Source organism: Corvus cornix, chromosome 12, assembly GCF_000738735.6.
Source record: "Corvus cornix cornix isolate S_Up_H32 chromosome 12, ASM73873v5, whole genome shotgun sequence".
NCBI lineage: Eukaryota > Metazoa > Chordata > Aves > Passeriformes > Corvidae > Corvus > Corvus cornix.
In genome coordinates, this window is record NC_046342.1 from 19,498,593 (window position 1) to 19,517,777 (window position 19,185).

The 19,185-nt window shown below is 49.0% G+C and overlaps 1 protein-coding gene across 11 annotated transcripts in view; it reads left to right on the forward strand.

Moving 5' to 3' along the window:
- The window catches only part of ITPR1 (inositol 1,4,5-trisphosphate receptor type 1), a 160,309-nt gene that overhangs the window by 108,560 nt on the left and 32,564 nt on the right, over positions 1 to 19,185 (forward strand). For all 11 annotated transcript variants that reach the window (XM_039559038.1, XM_039559036.1, XM_039559037.1 and 8 more), the window contains 6 exons: positions 10,269 to 10,449; positions 11,048 to 11,301; positions 15,169 to 15,369; positions 16,476 to 16,586; positions 17,859 to 17,954; positions 18,441 to 18,563. In XM_039559038.1, coding sequence (XP_039414972.1) covers positions 10,269 to 10,449; positions 11,048 to 11,301; positions 15,169 to 15,369; positions 16,476 to 16,586; positions 17,859 to 17,954; positions 18,441 to 18,563 — 966 coding nt within the window. The remainder of the gene's footprint in view (positions 1 to 10,268; positions 10,450 to 11,047; positions 11,302 to 15,168; positions 15,370 to 16,475; positions 16,587 to 17,858; positions 17,955 to 18,440; positions 18,564 to 19,185) is intronic.

Here is a 19,185-nt window from a genome sequence, read left to right on the forward strand (position 1 = left end):
ACGTTCTGCTGCAGGGGTGAATGTGAATGTGGCAAATGAGCTCTTCTGGGAAGGTCTTTGCCCACTTCCAGCTCTCCAGGTAGAAACTTTCTGGGGTTTAGCTTTTGGAATTAACTTAGAAGCACTGTCAGGTTCTTTGGTAGCAGGATGGTGGTGATCTTGTGGTGGCTGTGCCTGGTGAGCTCAGCTCGTCACTCCGGCTCAGCGGGAGCCCTGGGTTTCAGTGGGAGGCCTGCCCTCGTTTGCACGGAGACAGAAGCAGAGGTGGAACCACGGGGTCAGCACCATACAACAAATTAACTTGATAAATGCTGCAACTCACTGAGCTGCAAATTACATCAACCCCTTTATTAATTTATATAACCCTGAGCATCCCCCAGGGGAGCGCTGGCTCAGTGGTTCTGAGCAGCCCCAGGGCTGCCCCAAGCTCTGCTCCGGAGGATGAGGGCTGAGCCTGCCCTGCTCCCCGGGTGCCAGTGCCTGGCTGCTGTCCTGGTGCTGCCTTGGGCTCCCTTCCCCAGAGCAAGGAATGCTCTGGTGGGTGCTGGTGCTCATGGGCACTCGGAGCTGCGTCTCCTTGGGAAGGGATGAACGCTCCATCCCCTCCCACACGTGTGGCAGCACGGCCAGGCTTTCCTCTGGTGCAGCAACCTTGGCACATGAGTGACAGTGCAGGAAATTGCTGAGGACTCGTCCTGCAACGCTCGTCTCTTGTCTGCTCAGTAAAAATTCCATGTGCCGCTACTCTGCCTCACCTCCGCTGTGTTTCGGGTTTTCTTGGTCGGTGGAAGTTAATGGCAAGTAAAGTCCCTTACATAACACCTCTCCATGGAGACTCTGCTCCTTTAATTAGGGATCTTCTCAAAAGTCAGCTTGCGTGACAAATTACCCACACGCACATGTTGGCGCTTTCAGCAGGGGAAGGTAAAATGAGGTTGACGACATTGGTTGTTTCAGGCAGTTTTTAAGTGCTGCCCCAAGGTGACACAATGCACGTCTGCCACTTCGGAGACTGGTGGTGCCTTTGTTCCCCTTTGTCCATTGTTGTCCCCCAAGGTGGGCTGCAAACACAGAGGGTGGGGTGATGGGAGTTGGCACACAAGGAAAGGGTGATTATTTTTCAGGAAAGAAGTGGGATTTGCTCCTGGCTTTAAGGCATCTGAGCAGAGTTGCTGCTCTTGCACAGAGGATGATGATAGGATGTGCTTCATAGCCCCCTCTCCCCAGCAGCTGGGTGTGAGATGAGGACCAGGGGCCACCCTGATTTGAGACAAGTGGTGAGCTGGAGAGTTGTGCCTCCATCACAGCATGGCAAGAGTGAATCCATGTTGTATGGAATGGTGGGTTGGAGCTCACCGTGAGCATGTGAGGCTCCTTTGAGATGTGACTGTGCAAAAAGCTTGTGGCTTTGAGCTGTTTGAACTTCCAGAGCTGTTGGTTGAGCCTCCCCAGAGGATCTGTGTGCCTTCCCTTGAGTGTTCTGTGGGGCTGGGGGCTGTGGCCATGCTGCCTGTGGAAGAGGTGCCATGGACACAGAAATCCCAGAAGCCACCTCCTCATCCGTCAGGTTTGGTAGGAAATTCTGGCCTGGACTCACACAACTCTCCCATCCCAACCTGGTCTTGCTCCGCACTCAGACTCAGTTGACATTTCTCAACATTTTTCCTCGTGTTTTGCCACCAGTGAGGAAACCCCACCAGGGTGAATTGTGGTCTCCTTTTCTGTGCCTCGGACTGTCCAGGGATGATTGATAGTTATTTCATAATTGCAGGATTGGTGCACAAAAGGAATTGAATGCAGAGCTATCCAGTTCTTTGTGGTTTTGGCACTCAGGAGACCCAGGGAAGCCCACTGGGGGGTACCAGCCACTGGAGCCCTTGGGTTGGAGAGAGCAGAGACTTCAAGACAAGTTTATGTCCTTGAGCTCATTGTAGCATTGGCTGTGAAGTACTGTGGCCAAAATGTCCTGTTTGGTTGCAGGAACACTTTGTTTCTTTTTTTATGTGGCTGCACCTGCCCTGCAAAATGAGGGGAAAACTCTGCAAAACGTTACAGGAGTACTGGTGGGATAAAATGTAGGCTTAGTGACACAATAGTGCTTTAATTTGTGGTTTGGAGTTTTTAAATCAGATTTATTTCTTTCAAGATTTGCAGCAGTCACAGATATCAGTGAGCACAGACAATTGTATATAAAGCAAAGGCTTCAGAGGTAAGAATGTCATTGGGTCACTAAACTTCTGTAAATAGCACTTGAGAACTTCTGATCATTGATAAAAGAAGTCTTAAATTTTTTTGTTTCTGACAGGCAGAATTCTGTGATACAGGATGTTATATCTTTTTTTTTTCGTTGTTTTAGTGATGCCTGTTTAGGAAACGAAAGCACAGCCAAGCAAGCTCTTGGAATGTGTTAAACAATCACCTGTGTCTTTCACTGTTTTAATGTGTTTTTCCTCAAGGTAAAATACACCATATGGGGTTTTTTTTTTACATTCTGAGTATGTTACGAACATCACATTAAAAAAAAAAACGTTGATAAGGACCTGCATCACCAACCGTGGGCAGAGATCTTGTCCTTTTGTGAAAGAGCCCTCTCCGAAAGGAAACTTTGTGCAAATCCTGACCTCCTTGATAGTGCAGCTGCCTTCCAAGGAAAGTACAGGGCCTGCAGTAGCCATGAAGAAACCTCTGTCCTGATGCTCTGTCCTCACAGCCTGTGAGGAGACTGGGCTGCCAAGCCTGTAGGAGCACACCCATCTCCTTGGAGTATATTTTAATGTATTTAGCACAGTGAAGTCTCAGTGTCCCACAGCTGTTGGATACCATCATGCTCAGAACAGTCCAGCTCCTCTGATAATGCACTGTGAGCAATCCTTCCTGCAGGGGAGATTCCATTTTCTTTCAGGGCACTGGAATGCACGGGTGAGATTGAGGGTGGATGAGGTGAGATGGTAACGATACCACCTCGACTTTCCACTTGAGCTGCAGCTCCTGCTGCTTTCTGAGGTGTGTTTGGGCCATCAGTATTCCTGCAGCAGAACATCTTCCAGTCTTTTTTCCCAAAGGGAAGTCTTCCACTGGGTTTTGAGGTGCCCGTCTGTGCGGTTGAGCAGTGTAGGTGGAAAAAAAGGAGAAGAGGCGCTGCCTCAGGGTTCAGCTGTGTCGTGGTGGCCTTGTGTTGTTCACGCTTGGGTACCACTTCCTCTGTGGCAATCCTCTCAGCATTCCACTGGGATCCTGGTCCTGCAAGGAGAAGGGAGATAAATCAGTAATTCTCCCAATTCCTCTCCACGGGATCCACGTCCAACATAAACTTTCAAGACGATCCCTAGCAGGATTAAAGTCCTCCCCGAGCAGGCAGAGGCAAAGCTATTCAGCAAAACAAGGTCATGCTGCCTTTTTTTTTGGTAAGCACAGGAATCAACAAAGCGCTGTTATATAACTTCTATTTATATCCCACTTGCTCACTAGCTGCAGGCACACAAGAGTAGCTGAGAAGGGAATTTAATGAGCTCTCAGGGCTTGCTCACCTTCCAGAGCGGGTAGGAGCCAGCTTGTTTTTGAAGTGCGTCAGCAAATGAAACTGGTGGTGGGTGGGTGGTTTGGGTAGGTGGACTGACTTGTTGCTATGGTTTTCTTTAATTCCTCTGTCTCTCAAGAAGATCTTACACTTTTATTTTTTTCTTTTGGGGAGTCTGCAGACTTCCTTGTTTCTCACACCTACGCAGCGCTCGCCGGTTCGGTGGGGAAGTGGGATCCGTGCTCCTGCCATGGGGAATGGGATCCATGCTCCTGCCATGGCTGAGCTGAGTGACCCAGCACTGTGTGTTCCCACAGGGATGCAGGAGGAACCCAAATCAGCTCTGTGCTGACAGCAAGGCAGACCCTGAGTCTCCCATGCTCCCCAGGCCATCTGTGAGCCCAGACCCCACAGTCACATTTATACTTGTGGTTCCCCCACTGTGCCCTCACCACCAGTGTCACCTCATATTTCCAAGGGCTCACATTGGCTCTGGAAGGGTGTGAGGGAACTGTATCTCTGTGAGGTTTGTTCTTGCTTTCCTCTGTGAAATGACTTTGAGTTGCATCAAGATTTTTGGGTGTTGCAGAAAGAGAACAGGTAGGATACGAGGGCTCTTCCTGGTGTGGTTGTGCTGCTGGTCTCATTTAAAGCTGGTTGGGACACACAAGCATTTCCACAGGTCAGGATCTGTACACTCATCACCCCCAGAAAACATTCCCCCCTAAGGTGGGCAGAACCCCCAACAAGGAGCAGAGCTGTGCAGGATGCCGAGTGGATGCCCATGGCAGGGAGAGTTTGTCTTATTTGTGGAAAATAGAGCTGGGAAGTCCTCCTTCTGCTTTCAGGACAAAGTTTATTTTACAGTTTGCAAAAAAACCAGGCAATTGAGGTGTTCTGGCAGATTTTCCTTATGGGTTTATTTCAAACTGTGAAGTATGTTCAGTGTGAAATATTTCAGCTGCCATTTCCTTAAGCTATGCAAGACTAATGATATCCATCACTCGTGCCCAAAGTGATGGATCTCCAGCGAGCCAGGACGTAAGAGAGATTTCGAGAGAGAGAGGGATTAGCGATATTTAAAATAAATAAATGAGGAGGGACTGAAAGCAAAGTTGGGTTGGAATTTTCTGCAGCAGAAGCCCTCGCAGTATGTTTAGGCAGAATGTAGAAGGCTGGCATTTGAGCTTAATTCAGTGCTTGTGTTAGTGCAGTTCCCCTTAAAATGTGGCTTGTTTGAAGTAGTCCAGCTCTAAGAACTCGTCTGGGGGTGGCAAACTCTTCCTGCAGAGATGAAGTAGCACACAAGTTTTGCATTAGTTCGTGCTGGCCGGATAACCCGAGCGAGCTGAGGTCCCTGCAGTGATTTCTCTCTAGTGTTGGAATAAAATGTCCTGAGTTTAAGCCAGATTGCTGAGCTTTCTCCTCTTTCTGGAGGGACTTTCCTCTCTGAAATGTCCCTGGCTCGCCAAGTTCACGGGGTGTTTTCTGTGCGCTGGCATTAGAGAAATGGGGAAGGAGACGACAGCAGTTTGCTTTAATTGGTGAGGTGTTTGCTGGGGCTTTGCTTTCCCTGATTTCTTGGTAATCAAAAGCTTGTTTTGCTGGGGAATTCTTTGGGATGTGTTGGGATGGTCTGGCAGGGCTTCGTAGCTGATGAAACAGCTCTGGGAGGGTGCGGCCCCGGGACTGCTCCGAGCTCTGTGGGCTGACGGCAACCTCGGAGTGGCTCCTGCAGCCAAGGCAGCCCCAGGCCAGGCCAGCCCTCGTGGGGAGCAAACACGGCTGTGCAGAGCCTGCTGAAACCCAGGGCTCGCTGCTGGGTTTTGGTGCTGTTCCTCACAGGATCAGACAGCCCAGCCCAGAACTAGTCTGGGGTGGAAAGTCAAGCTGTTCCATGAGACACAATCCAACTGTTGCTCCTTTTCTTGGCTGGCAAAACAGCCGGGACTTCGGGGCAGAGCCAGGTAACAGGGTAGGGAAAGGTGTTCCCAGTAAAGGGGACAGCACACACCAGCCAAACTGGCGAGGCTTTCAGAGGCAAGAGCTAGAAATCAGCTGCCTTCAGCTGCTGCCTGGTTTCTTTTCCCATTTAACAATCCTACACTGGGCACAAGCTCACTCATCATTAAATTTACTGTGGATTAGTTACATTTATAGTGGATTACTTACCTGGGTCTGTCCTCTGTACACCTTGCACAAAGGTACCAGACTGCTGTGCTTTACGGTTTTACTCTCCGAAGGACAGATGTCAGTTCTGCTGGCTAAAATCCAATTTGTTACCAACTGCTGGTATGAGAGACACGTTAAGGAGCATTTGTCCCTCCCCTGTGGTTATCCTGCCTCCATAATCCCGCCCCCCTGAACTGCTGGGGAGTTAGCTGAGCTTCTCTTCCACTCATCATTAGAAATTATGTATATTACATATGTCAAAGGTCTCAGAATTAAGTGCTAATGCCAGGAAATGTGCCTGTTCTTTGCTGATTTATTTTTTTTTAATGTGGTTCTACAATCCAGCTTGTTAATGATTTGCAATATTTAAGAACATGCCAAAAAATACCCACCACAGAAGATGATATTAATGCTGAATAAAAAGCCAGCAAGCAAAAATGGTATTTTCAGTTTAGCACGGAACGTTAGGTAAACATTTCACAGAGTATGTAAATAGTCAGAAGGGGAGTCCAAGTTCCTGGGAATAACTACAGAAGAGACACAAACTTAAAAAAATATGAGTGACTGGAAGTTAGTGACGTAAAAAAGAGCTTAACCACATGTTTCTAACAGTTTTTAACCACTGGAATAGACCACAGACAGACACAGTTCATCATCTCTGACGCTTTCTCAAGAAAGACAGGATTCTTTTCTCAAAAAAACCCGTGGAACACAGGCTGAGTTGGTGAGGGAGCTCGAGGGGCTGCTGGTGCTCCAGGGTGGGCCAGGCTGTAGCTGGTCAAGGTGCTGCAATAGAAACTTGGCCTTCAATTTCTTCTCCAGAGAAATCCATCTCTGGGTTTGCAGCTTTGCTTCTGCATGTGTTGTGTGGAGCAGGAGATAGAGTCATAGGTGATGATGGTATTTATGTACCGAGCTCCTTTGGCCCAGGGGGGATCCACTGGAGGGGCAGAGGTGTAAGGGGGATGTCCTGCTGTGCATGAGGCTTCTGGCTGGAATTCTTTAGGAGCAGAGTTGGGTGATGGAGTGGGAAAGGAAGAAGTTACTCCACAAGTTTGCTGGTATCTGGTGTTAGGAGTTGATCTGCTCTGTGGTACTTTAATTGGATGTCAGGAGGAGCAGTGGTGTGGCTGCTTTGCAGACGTGGTGCCTGTGCTGGATTCTCCTTCCATCCCCTTGAAGCAATGAATGTGTGCAGGTGGTGGTTGCTCCCTCCTCAGAAGTGCTGGAGAGCTCTGTGGCGGTGTCCTTGCTCACGGTGAGTGAGGATCTATCCTGTCAGCCACTCGTGCTTGTCACGTGGGGTGGGTCCGGGTTTCCTTCTGTGGCTGTGTAATTAATTAATTACCATCCCATTATCTCGGGCGCTGTCGCCTCAGAGCGGCCGCGGTTCATTTGCTCGGGAGGTTGCTGTGCTCTGGAGATCTGCTGGGCTTCCCTGAGCTGTGGGCACTCCTAAAGCTCTTTGCTGAGCCTGAGAGCATGGGGCAGACCTCACGAGCTGCTGTGGCCCTGCCGTGGCTCCTGTCCAGGGGCAATGACTTAAAAGACATTAACAATGCAGGGTTGAAATAAAGTGCAGTTTCATATTGCATGAGTTTAGCACTCTGTAAGAGTGCCAGAATGATTTGGGCTGGAAGGAACCTTAAATATCATCTACTTCCAACCCCTTGCCATGGGCAGGGACACCTTCCACTGTCCCAGGCTGCTGCAAGCCCCAGTGTCCAGCCTGGCCTGGGACACTGCCAGGGATCCAGGGGCAGCCCCAGCTGCTCTGGGCACCCTGTGCCAAGGCCTCCCCACCCTCCCAGGGAACAATTCTTTCCCAAAATCTCATCTATCCCTGCCCTCTGGCAGTGGGAAGCCATTCCCCTTGTCCTGTCCCTCCATGTCCTTGTCACAAATCTCTCTCTTGCCTTCACTGCCCGTGTCTCCAGTACCAGATGGAGCTGTATCTCCACTACCTCTCAGACAGCTTTTCCATGCTGGGACAGCCAGGCACAGCCTGTACTGGTTTGTTATGGGACACAGTTCCCTGCCCTGCAGTAGGTTTTTAGGAGCTCCCAAGCCCCAGTGTGATGGTGACTGGATCCTCAGGGATGGCTGGTGTCAGATGCTGCAGTGTCAGGGCTATGTTTAAAGCTCTCTTCCTCAAAATCCCACAGGAGTGTGGAGGTTGGCTGTTCCTCCACACTTGCTCTTTCAGCAGCCTGTGGTTCCATGGTGTCTGTACACAAGCCAGGACCCCAGCAGACGGTGCTCTAAAATGGCCACTCGATTTCCGTTTTAAAAAGGGAGATTTCTCCACTTTCTTCTTTGAGGCTATATCTGTAAATAAAATTTTAGGATTTCTGTCATAATTATCACCACCCGTTACCTGCTCAAGCGCAACTTGCAAGATCACACCTCTTAAAATACAGTATCTTGGGAGCTGGCATGTGGTTGATTCATATGTGTGAAGGTGTTAGGCATCCTGACCTAAACTGAAACAATCATTTGGTGACACCCCTTCAGTGTATGCACAGCATGCACAAAAAGCTTTACTGGAAATGCTCCTTTCATTTGGGTTTTTTTTTCTCTGAAGCGCAGTGGAAACTCAGTTAAGAAGCTTGAAAAGACGACAAAAATCAAGTCTGTCAGCAAGCAGTAATTACTCTCATAAAAGGTATTTCTTTAGTGTGGTTCATTAAAAAAAGGCTTTTCCTTCAGCACGGCTTCATCACAGGGAAACTCCTTCTGTCTGGGCTCTGGACATGTGGCAGCCAGGTCACGGCCATCGCTGCCTGATGTGCAAATCGTGGGATTTTTCAGAAAGTGCTTGGCCTTTCTGGAGCCCGTGGCTTCTGCTGGTCTATCTGTAAATTGTTGTTTTTGTTGTTGTTACTATTTGTAATCTTGGTAGGGTGAAATTTGCAAGATGCTCCTCAGATCCAAACTCTTCTTCTCTCTGTCTGTGTAGCCACCAAGTAACAGAGTTAGTTCAGGCTTGGCTGCCTCAACCACCCAGTTATTGAGGGGTTTGGTTGTTGGTTAGCCTCACCCTCCTCACCAGGAAGGATTTCTTGAATATATCTAATCTAAATCAGCCCTCTTTCAGTTTAGAGCCATGGGAACACATTATGAGAAAACACTCAAATTGTCGGTATAAAGGCTTGGATTAGATATTTTATTTTTACTGTACCAATACTAATAAATGAATTGGGCACCCAGATCACCAGGTGGCACATCACAGGCCCAGCACTGGGCAGAGGGCATGTCCTGCAGTGCTCTGGCACCTCTGCTTTGCTGCACTCTGTGGGTGGGTCTCAGGAGGGGGTACTGCTGTGACTGTCTTTGTGGATTTGGGATGTCTGTCCTGGGTTGTTCTCCTTTCTCTCCTCTCTCTCAATCACTAGCAGTAAACAGAATCTAGGAGTTTACCTGAGGTGCCGAGGGCAGGTGGGAGGTGCTGCAGTGGTGGGAGGGATATCTCGTGAATATTGACCACGTTCTTTAAATAGCCACACTCCTGCTCTGCCTGTAATCAAAGACACAACTCTGGGAGTGTTCAAAGTCACTCCGTGTGTTCTCGGTGCAGCTGCTGGGGAGTGATCAAAGGCAGCAGCAGCCACGGCCCTGTGTGCTCCACAGCAGAGCGGGCAGGATATATTGCTATTCCCATTTTAATTTGTTTTTTCAATAAATCAGGCTTCATTCCTATTCATCATGTAAAGCTGTTGGCTGGCGAGCCGCTGCAGAATGCTAACTAATTTCATAATGCTCTGCATAAGGTGACCCACTTACAAGTTCATCCTTCAGTCGTGTTTAAGCTCTGGTCCTGATTTATGTAACAGCATATTGGTTTCATCAAGAGTTGTCTGATCACTCACTGTGTTGGCTCCTTCTTGACCTGTACATGATTTGTATTCTCCTCGATTTTAGGGAGAACTTTCTGTCTCTATGCACATATGTGCAGAAGAAGAGTAATAAACCTTCTTAAAAGTAGTGCTTTGAGTTTTTCTGTAACTTAAAGATATATTGGAGTGGGAACTAAAAGGAGTTTTAAGGAGCCTGCTGCAGGCAGGGGAAGCTCAGCAGGAGATGTCCCTCACGGCATCACCCTGTTTTGTACGTTTTTGGACTGTGATTAACATTGGCTGTTGTGTGTTGAGTCACAGTCCCTTGGATCTGAGGGTGGGAAGGCAGGACGATTCTTCCTCCTCTGTAATTTGCTCATACCCTTTTGTTTCTGAACTGAGAATCAAATTATAGGGAATTCCCTTCTCCTTAATTCATGGTACTTACCTTATCTCCCTTGTTGAAAGTGAGGTGTGCTGCCCAAGTGTATCAGGCTGGTGTGATTTATTGCCCTCACTTCTCTTTAAATCTGTATTTGAAGCTGTTAATGAGGGGTTTAACAAAGCTGAGACACTGGGGCTGCCTTACAATAAACTACAAGTTTCCGTTGCTGTGAGTTTCAATTTGCTGACGACTAATGAAGCTCCTGGTCCTGCAGGATACCACACGGTGCAGAAAGGTGGAATTGTCTGGGTTCAGACCTGTGTGTGGAGCTACAGATGCTCTTCCTTTTCTCTTGTAGCATTCCTTCTTCTGCCGGCTGACGGAAGATAAGAAATCCGAGAAGTTCTTTAAGGTTTTTTATGATCGCATGAAAGTGGCACAGCAGGAAATCAAGGCAACTGTCACAGTCAACACCAGTGACTTAGGAAACAAAAAGAAAGATGAAGACTCAGACAGAGATGTTCCCAACAGGAAAAGAGGTAATCCTCAGTCGTTCCCTTTCTGAACTGACAGGGGAGTACAGTGTGTTTTGAACTCGTTTCAACTGATGCAATAATGCTCTGATCTCTGATCCCACAGAGCAAAGTTCAGAGATCAGTGGTGCCCTGGCTCGGGATTTCAAGAGCTTCATCCCCTCTTCAACTATTTGTGAGGTTGTGCTATTGAAATGAGGAAAAGTCTTTCTGAGCTGAGAGTCTGCTGCCTTGTCTCGTGACAAGCTGGCCAAATCTGATCCGTAGTAACGACCCTGGACTGTGGGTTGTGGTCAGCGCCTTCTCTAACAATAAGTGAAGAAATCCTAATTTTGTTCTGAAGCAGGTCCTTTTACCATAACTCTGGCTAGTGCTAGATGTGTGTGCCCTAACCAATTAATCCCCAAATTTATAACCCTGCTGTGGCTGGTGTACAAGGTGCAGAGTGTGACACGAGCCCCTCACCTACACTAAACGTACTCACCAGGGAGCTGCTGCTCAGCAGCTGGGCCTGCGGGTGAAGCTGCCGTGGGCACGTGTGAACAGATCTCCTGGCCCCCTTTAGCCAGCTTCCCTAAGGGAGATGTGGCCTTGTGTGTTGTAGTGAGGGAGCCCATGACCCAGATCACGGAGGAGGTGCGGGACCAGCTGCTGGAGGCGTCTGTGGCCACGCGGAAGGCGTACAACACGTACCGCAGGGAGGCCGACCCCGAGGAGCACTACTCGGCGGGAGAGGGAGCCCAGGCTGCGGCAGACAAGAGCAAAGACGAGCTGGAGATGAGTGCTGTCATCTCCATCATGCAGCCCATCCTGCGCTTCCTGCAGCTGCTCTGCGAAAACCACAACCGGGATTTGCAGGTACCGCCTGGCTCCGGGCAGGTGTGCTCAGGGTGCCTTGTGCGTTCACTGCTGCCACACCATTATCCCTAATCCCAGGCCTCTTTAAATGGATTATGTGACCAATTATTCTCTTTGCTCTTGAAGTTAATCCAAAAAAAAGTACTTACACCTTGCTGGACTGATATGAGGAAGTCCAGTTATCCAGTGGTCTTTGAAAGGTGCATAAAAGGTGGTGGGATCAACACTTCTTGGGGTTTTTAAAGAGCATATGTTGAAAGCAAGCAAGTGTTGTACTGTAAAGTTGCTGATTTGCTTTTGAGAGGGGAGGGAAAGAAAGAAAAACCATGTAGGAAAATGAAGAGGGCATTGGGACTTTGGTTCCTCAAGCTTAACTTTCCAGTGACCAAGTTCTCCTGGGTTTTCATGGATCTCTTCATGTGCCTAGAGTTGAACACATGGTGAAGGTGTCAGGAAAGCCTCAGCTGGAGATGAATCTGCTGAGGGACAAGAAGGGTTTCTAGGTTGTGTCCACACAGGAGGAATTAGGGAGAGGGGGGGTTTGCTGTGGAATGGGCGGAGTCCTTGGTGCCAAAGGACGTGGAGAAGGTCAGGGAGCTCAGTGCCACCTTCACTTTGCTCTTCACTGGTAAGACTGGCCTTCACCAACCCTACATCCCTGACACCCTGGTGAGGTCTGGAGCGAGACTTACTCTTGGTGGAGAATTGGGATGGGAAACATTTAAACAAGCTGGATGTGCGTTTAAACAAGCTGGATGCCCCAGGCTCTATGTGGAATTCTGGCTCCAGTCCTGGACTCCCAAGTCCAGCAGGGAGTCTCAGAGATGACTGATGGGTAAGGAGAGGCAGGGGGAGCCGAGAGAGGTCAGGCTGGAGAGCAGAAGGCTCAGGATCTCTCACCATTTGTGCAAACACCTGATGGGGGATGTGGAGAGGAGGGGGCCAGGCTCTGCTCTGGCTGCCCCATGACAGGGGCTGGAGTTTGCAGTGTCCAAAGGTCCTGGCAGCCTCAGCTGACCTATGCTGTCCTGGGATGTGTTTGTAGAATTCCAGGGAGCCCAGAGCAGATTCCCCCGTACAGAGGGGCTGCAATTCAGATGATTTTTGTTCAGCGCAGCCACTGCTGCTGGGTTGGGATCGAGAAGCTGGTGAGGTGCTGTACAATGTGCTAAATGCCCTCATAAAGAGTAATAATTGCCTTGATTGCACATTGTTCCCTGGCCGGCAGGAGCGTGGGACCCTGCGTGAGAGCTTTGCAGAGCTGCCAAATCGCTTCCTCTGAGCGGGAACGTCCCGGCAGCACGTGGGATCACAGCTGCATGGAACCGTCCCCGTGCTCCAGTCTGGCATTCTGGGAGCATCTCTGAGTGCCCAGGTTATATACATCAGCCATTCCCTCATTTTTAAGAAAAAGAGCTCTTTGATGTGTGTTTTGTCAGAGGGTTTTCCTGCTGCTGGCGGTGTCGGAGCCAAGCAGGCCGGCGGTTCCTGTGGCACGATTCCAAACCGCACGCACAGGATCCGCTGCTGCCTTTGGCGAGGCACCCGCAGCTATAGGAGCGCAGTTGAATTCCAGCCAGTGCACAGACTTGGCCTGAGCTCTTCCCTGTCCTGAACAATTAGATTTCCCAAACAGCAGGTAGTCGTAGTCAGCTCTGAGAGAAAAAGGGATTTCTCTTTTTTTTTAACAAAAAAAAAAAAAAAAAGGCGGCAGAACAATTTTTCCAGTGTAATCCTCTTGCTGCCTGACTGCCTGCCTCGAGGTTTGTCCTTCTCCCTCAGCCCCGAAGGGGAGGCAGAAGTGTCTGATCCTCCAAAATCTTGGTGTCTGCAGCTGGTGCATGCAGCTGAGCTCCCTGCAGCAGTGCCAGAGGACTCGCTGCCTAAAGGAACAAGGAGGGACTCTCCTGGAGTCTGTGTGTGTCCCAGAACTGCACGTTATATTTGAATGAGGAGTGAGTTGGGATCAGCTGCCCGGTGCAGCTGTGGGCTGGGCACACCGAGCCTTTCCAGGCTGTTGGCAGCTGTGGGAGCTGATGTGCAAACACAGGGAACTGCAAGTCATGCAGGATGAGCTGCTGTGTGTCAGAGGAGGAGGTCTCTGGGATGCTCAGGCAGCTGCAGTGCTGTGCCCTCTGCATCAGTCAGTCCTTCCCTTCCCAGATACAGCCCGTTTGCTCCGTGTGGATGCTGTTCCCTCCAGCCCTCCATGGGGCTGGAGGAGCTGCAGTACCCTCTCCATATGAATGCAAGGACTGGGATGAACGTGTGGGTGCATATTTTCCGCATGTTCCAGCTGAATCTGCCTGCGGCTGCTCATTCTGGATGCAGGGTCTCTCAGAGGGTCCACACCTCGGGGTCATTCCCAGGAGAGCAGTGGGATGGCACACTCAGTACTGAAGGGTTGTGTTCCCACTCTGTAGCCTGTGAGATGCTCTGGATGACAGAAAATGAAGAGCTCACTCTGTCCTGGCTGAGACAGCAGCGGACACTCCCTGGGCAGTTTATCACAGTGCAGCAGGGGTTTGTTTTCTACAATTTTTTCCTTTGCCTTGTTCCTTCCCCTAACAATGCCCTCCCTCCCGCCTCCTGGGCCTTATTCCTCTTCTCTCCTTATTGACTGGATCAAGCAGCTCAGGTACAAGCCTGGCTGTAATCAGAATAAATGCTGTGCTGCAGCCAGGGAGCATTTTACTTCCTCACTTTGGGTATTATCCTTTTGTTTTGCTTTTTTTCCTGGAGGGAAGGCACGAGCTCCGATTTCTGTAGGATCAACCTTTTTTACATTCTGACAAGTTAATCAGAAGTCAGGATACTAAATGAGCAATCAGCTGAAATGTGCTGAATCACTGTCACCTTTAGTCTGCATTCATGACAGCGTTTTCCTTTTTTAGCTTTGCCTTCCATTGAATCTGCAATTTCTCTCTCTGTTTGCCTTAAAAGATTCATTAGTCTGACTCAGGCAGAGACAGCCAGGGACCAGTGCTGCTCTCTGGGCTGGCAGGAAAGGCCCTGCTGGTTCTGTACTTCTATTCCTCTGAGGGGCTTTTCACCCTGGAATTGTTGTTACCTGCTGGATTTAAGCTAAATAAGAGTTTTCCTGCTGAAACTTCAAGGAAAAGCAAGTGGTAGTGGCTGCTGGTCTTTGCAGCACTGCTGGGAATGCAGTGGCAAACAGCATCCGAGTCACTGGGAAGTTGGGTTTCTTTAGTTGTCCTTTAGTTTTGGATGGGTTTGGTGCTTTTTTTCATTCGGAATACAGGAGAGCAGACAGCTGTTAAATCCACGCCGAGAAATCTGGCTTTTCATTTGAGGAGCTGCTCCTAATCAGCAGCCTCAAGCAGGAATTACAGTAATTATGTGGGAAGAAATGCAGTGGAGAGAATTCCATTTCAAGGCACCTTCCTTCATGGTGTGCACTCAGGTGCCTCTTGTGCAGGTGGAGCTGCTGAGAGGCCCCAGCCAGGGAATCGCTGCTTCCACCTTGGAGAGAGGTCTGGGAGGAGGGAGCCTTGAGCGATGGTTGGCAGGGAAATGCAGCAGGTGGAGTGAAGCTTCCAAGCCCTGGAGAGTTTCCCAGAGTGCCTGTTCAAGGCTGGGTGTCAGGCTCTAATGGATCTCTCTTTATGAGATGTTTATGGGATGCACTCTGTTTATTGCTGTACAACGTGAAGCCAGCAAGCTGCTCAGGAGAGCAGCACGTTGCAAATAAGCCCTGAAAAGAGGCTTAAACTGCTTGTACAGTGAAACCAGAGCAATCCACCATGCAGTGCACTTGGGGATGGATGAACTTAATAAATACTATCAGCCAAACAGCAGTTTGCATGGTCTTGCCCCTCCCTCATGGCTTTGACACTCTCCTCACAGAATTTCCTACGCTGCCAGAACAACAAGACAAACTACAACCTGGTGTGTGAGACACTGCAGTTCCTGGACTGCATCTGTGGGAGCACAACTGGGGGCCTTGGACTTCTGGGTCTGTATATAAACGAGAAAAACGTGGCACTGATCAACCAGACGCTGGAAAGTCTGACCGAGTACTGCCAGGGGCCCTGCCACGAGAACCAGGTAATGAATCCAGAGCTGTGAAATGCCTCCCCCTTCCTCCCTGGGCCCCAGCTCTGCCAGACCACTGTTGTCTTATAACACTGCCCACTTTACTTGCCCTGCAAGTCTGAGGATTTTTTCCTTTATAAACTCCTCATAATCACCTTGTCTTTCTCAGGGAGGAAGAGGAGTTGAAACACTCAAAGCAGTGGAAGTATTTCTGCTTTGCTAAGATTTGTTTCATTAGACTTGACAGGGAGAGTGGGGAATTCCTGTTCTTCATAGAATCCCAGAATGGGTTGGGTTGGAAGGGACCTTAAAGCCATGGGCAGGGACACCTTCCACTATCCCAGGCTGCTCCAAGCTCTGTCCAACCTGGCCTTGGACACTTCAGGGATGGGGCAGCCACAGCTGCTCTGGGCACCCTGTGCCAGTTTCTGCTTATTTTCTCCATTTCCTTATTACTTGAACCATAATATTCTCCTGAAAGACTGGAATGTGACTTTCCTGCCATTCTTGTCTCTGCAACAGAACGTGTGAGGCTGTGCATGCCAGGGAGAACTGTCAGTGTCCCTCTGCTCTCTGGATCAGGTGGAATAAAACCCTTTAGGTGTTTTAGGTGTGCAGCTCAATGAGCTGGGCTCTCTGGATTTTGAAGCCAGCAAGCTGCTGTTTTGTTTGTACATTTGAGTTACAGGCCACTCCAAAAGCAGGGCTGAAGGGTAGGCAGGAGGTTACGGAAATTCCCGTTCTTTGTGTAGACAGGACTGAAGTAGGTGTTGATTGGCACATTTATAGTAAAGAAAACTCTCCCTAATCTCAGTAAAACACTGTTCCTCCAGCCTGGACAGTTTGGCATGGAAATGCTTAATTTATCAGCTCTGGTTCTTCGTGCTTCCTGGGGCCGGGGACTCCAGTAGGACCATGGCTGAGGAGAGGAAAAGCTTGGAACAAAATGCCTTAATCTTTTGCTGTTGCACTGCCTGGAGCTCTCTGTGCAGTTATCCATCTCGGGCAGCCCATGAGGTGATGACAGAGGGGACTCTGCTGCTCTAGCGGGGTCACCAGCCCGGGCTGTGTTTGTAGTGCAGGCAATTAGTGAAGTCTGATGACTTTTCTTTGGACAGAACTGCATTGCTACTCACGAGTCCAACGGCATTGACATCATCACAGCATTAATTCTCAATGACATCAACCCTCTGGGAAAGAAGAGGATGGACCTTGTGTTGGAGCTGAAGGCAAGTGAATGTTCTGTGTGAGGCACGTTAACAGTGAGATGGAACATAATTTTATTGTTGGAATTATGTGGGTGTTTATTATATCCCAATATTCGTAAGTGCTCAAAAATTATATCCATCAGTGAGCTGGAGGCAGTGCCCAAAGATTGTTTGTCACAGGTATTTAATCTTTCAAATGATGACACGGAGCCGCCAGTTCTCGGCTGGAGGATGCAGGCAGTCAGAATACGCTGAAGAATCCTAAAACGATTTCCTGTAAAAAATTTAAAGCTGATGAAAACTGTTCTGTTGTTGCTGAGCTTTTACGTGGACAATGGAAGTGAAATGCCTCATGTTGCAACTACTTTTCTAGTATTTCATTGGTTTTTTTTAATTGGTTGCTGTTAAATCATCAGCAGTTCTTCAGGGCTGTTCATATCAATGCTGAAATAATTAGCCCTGGTGCTGGTTTCAAAACACAGGAGCAGGTTCCCCTCTAGCAATGGCAGTCCCAGAGCACCCTTGCTTCAGCCTGTGCTTGAGAAATATTTCCTTTCTGACTTACTGCCCTGACTGGCACTGCAGTGTCTCCTTGTTTTTCGTTGCCGACTCACACCATTATTATGGGTAATGTGGGTTTTTTATTATTGTAAATAAAAAATGCTTTTAGACTCGATTAGCATTATACTTCAAAATTAAATACTTTTATTGGGTTTTATTGTCAGGCATGATGGATTTTAATCTTAATTGTTTGTATTAATGTAGTCTGGTGCCTTGTGGTAGTTTCCCATTTCCTCCCTGTGTTCCTTGGCGTGAGCAGACTGCAGAGTGATTTCAGTTAAGAGCAGCAAAGCACATCTGTGTCTTCAGCCCTGGCTGTCCCTTGATTTAATCAGCAGCATCTTCAGCAGAGCTGAGCTGCACCATTTGGGAGCTCAGAGCTTGTGGTGATGCTGCAGTGTCTTTAAACCAAAACAAAACACAAGCATGAAACAGCAGCATTTTCAGAAATCCAGACCTTGGCTGGGGTTAATTTAATGTCATTCGTTAAGTAGGATTTGGGGAATAAATGCTAAAAAATCCTTTTAAGTTGTATAGGTCAGTAATTAGAGGAGGGGGGGGGCTTGGTGAGGTGAGGCTGTGGGCGCCCTGAGCTGGCTGGCACAATCTGCCCGTGGTGGCTGCTGGCTGGGGGACCCAGGTCCCTGAAGCCCTTCTGGCAGCAGAATGCTGCCACTCAAGCTGGGTTGTTTGGCTCCTGGCAGTGATTCTGTTGCTTTTCCCTCCCCTCAGAACAATGCTTCCAAGTTGCTCTTGGCCATCATGGAGAGCAGGCATGACAGTGAGAACGCTGAGAGGATCCTCTACAACATGAGGCCCAAGGAGCTGGTGAGTCCCGGGATCACTCCCGAGCTCCTGACTCTGTTCATTTGTACAGGAGACAGAGAAATGAAAATTCCTCGAGCCCCAAGAGCTGTCCAGGAAACCATAGCAGGGTTTTGGGGCTGGTTAGTATATGGACCGGTGAAAACACAGGCTGGAGATCCAAAGTACAGCCAAAGTACCACTGACTTGTCCCGGTGCTCGGGGCTGCGTTGGAGCCAGGGTCAGAACGTGATGCGGGTGCAGAGAGGGTGGCCTGGAATATGTTACCTTCAGGGGAACGTGAGGTTCAGTTTCTTGTGCCAGTGAGCTGGGCTGAAGCTGAGTTCAGACCTCCTGTTTATCCTGGATGCTGAGAAACCCACTGACCTTCCTTTAAATGTCCCTGCTCTGCTCCCATTCCCTTCCGTAGGAGTGCCGAGGGTGTGCTGCCCTCAGCAGCTCCCACCCTTTGCCTGAGCCTCCTCTCCTTGCCTCTGCCTCCTTCTCCAGGTGGAAGTGATCAAGAAGGCTTATCTGCAGGGAGAAGTGGAGTTTGAGGATGGAGAGAACGGGGAAGATGTCGCTGCATCTCCGAGGAACGTGGGACACAACATTTATATCCTGGCTCATCAGGTAGAGTTTCACCACAAGTCACAAACTGGGGAAAGCCAGAGTTTTCCCTGTTTTCATGGTTCATCTCTGAGAGAAACTCACTGCACATTCTCTTGTCATCAGAGCAAATCCAAATCTTAATCAGAAACAAAAATAGTACAATACAAGAAAATGTGGGAATTTTCTTTTATAGTGGGAAGCAGGCAGGCTCTGGACAGAGTTCCTGAGGACACGTGGCTCAATTCTTGGCAGCACTGAGCAGCAGTGTATTGTTTTTCAGCTGTATCAAAGGTTACTTTACGCTCCCAAAGAAATGCTACTCACAGATCAATTAAAGTGTAATCAGAAATCTCGGTCCTTGCCACATTCTCTCTCTGCTGGAGCCAGGCAGGGCCATTGTACTGATACAATGTGTGTTTGAAAGGTAAAAAACCAAAGGGGACAAAAACATACCTAAATGTACTTAATGTATTGATGCTGCATCTCTCCGTGCATTAGAGACTTCCTGTTCCTCCAGCATCTGAGCAGACAGACCCTCACTGTGCTGCAGGATGAATTTGGAGCACCCAGCAGCATTTTTGGAGCAGTGCTCTGTGCATCTGCTGCTCAACTGGTGCAGATTTTCTCTTTGTCCCTGCCTGGA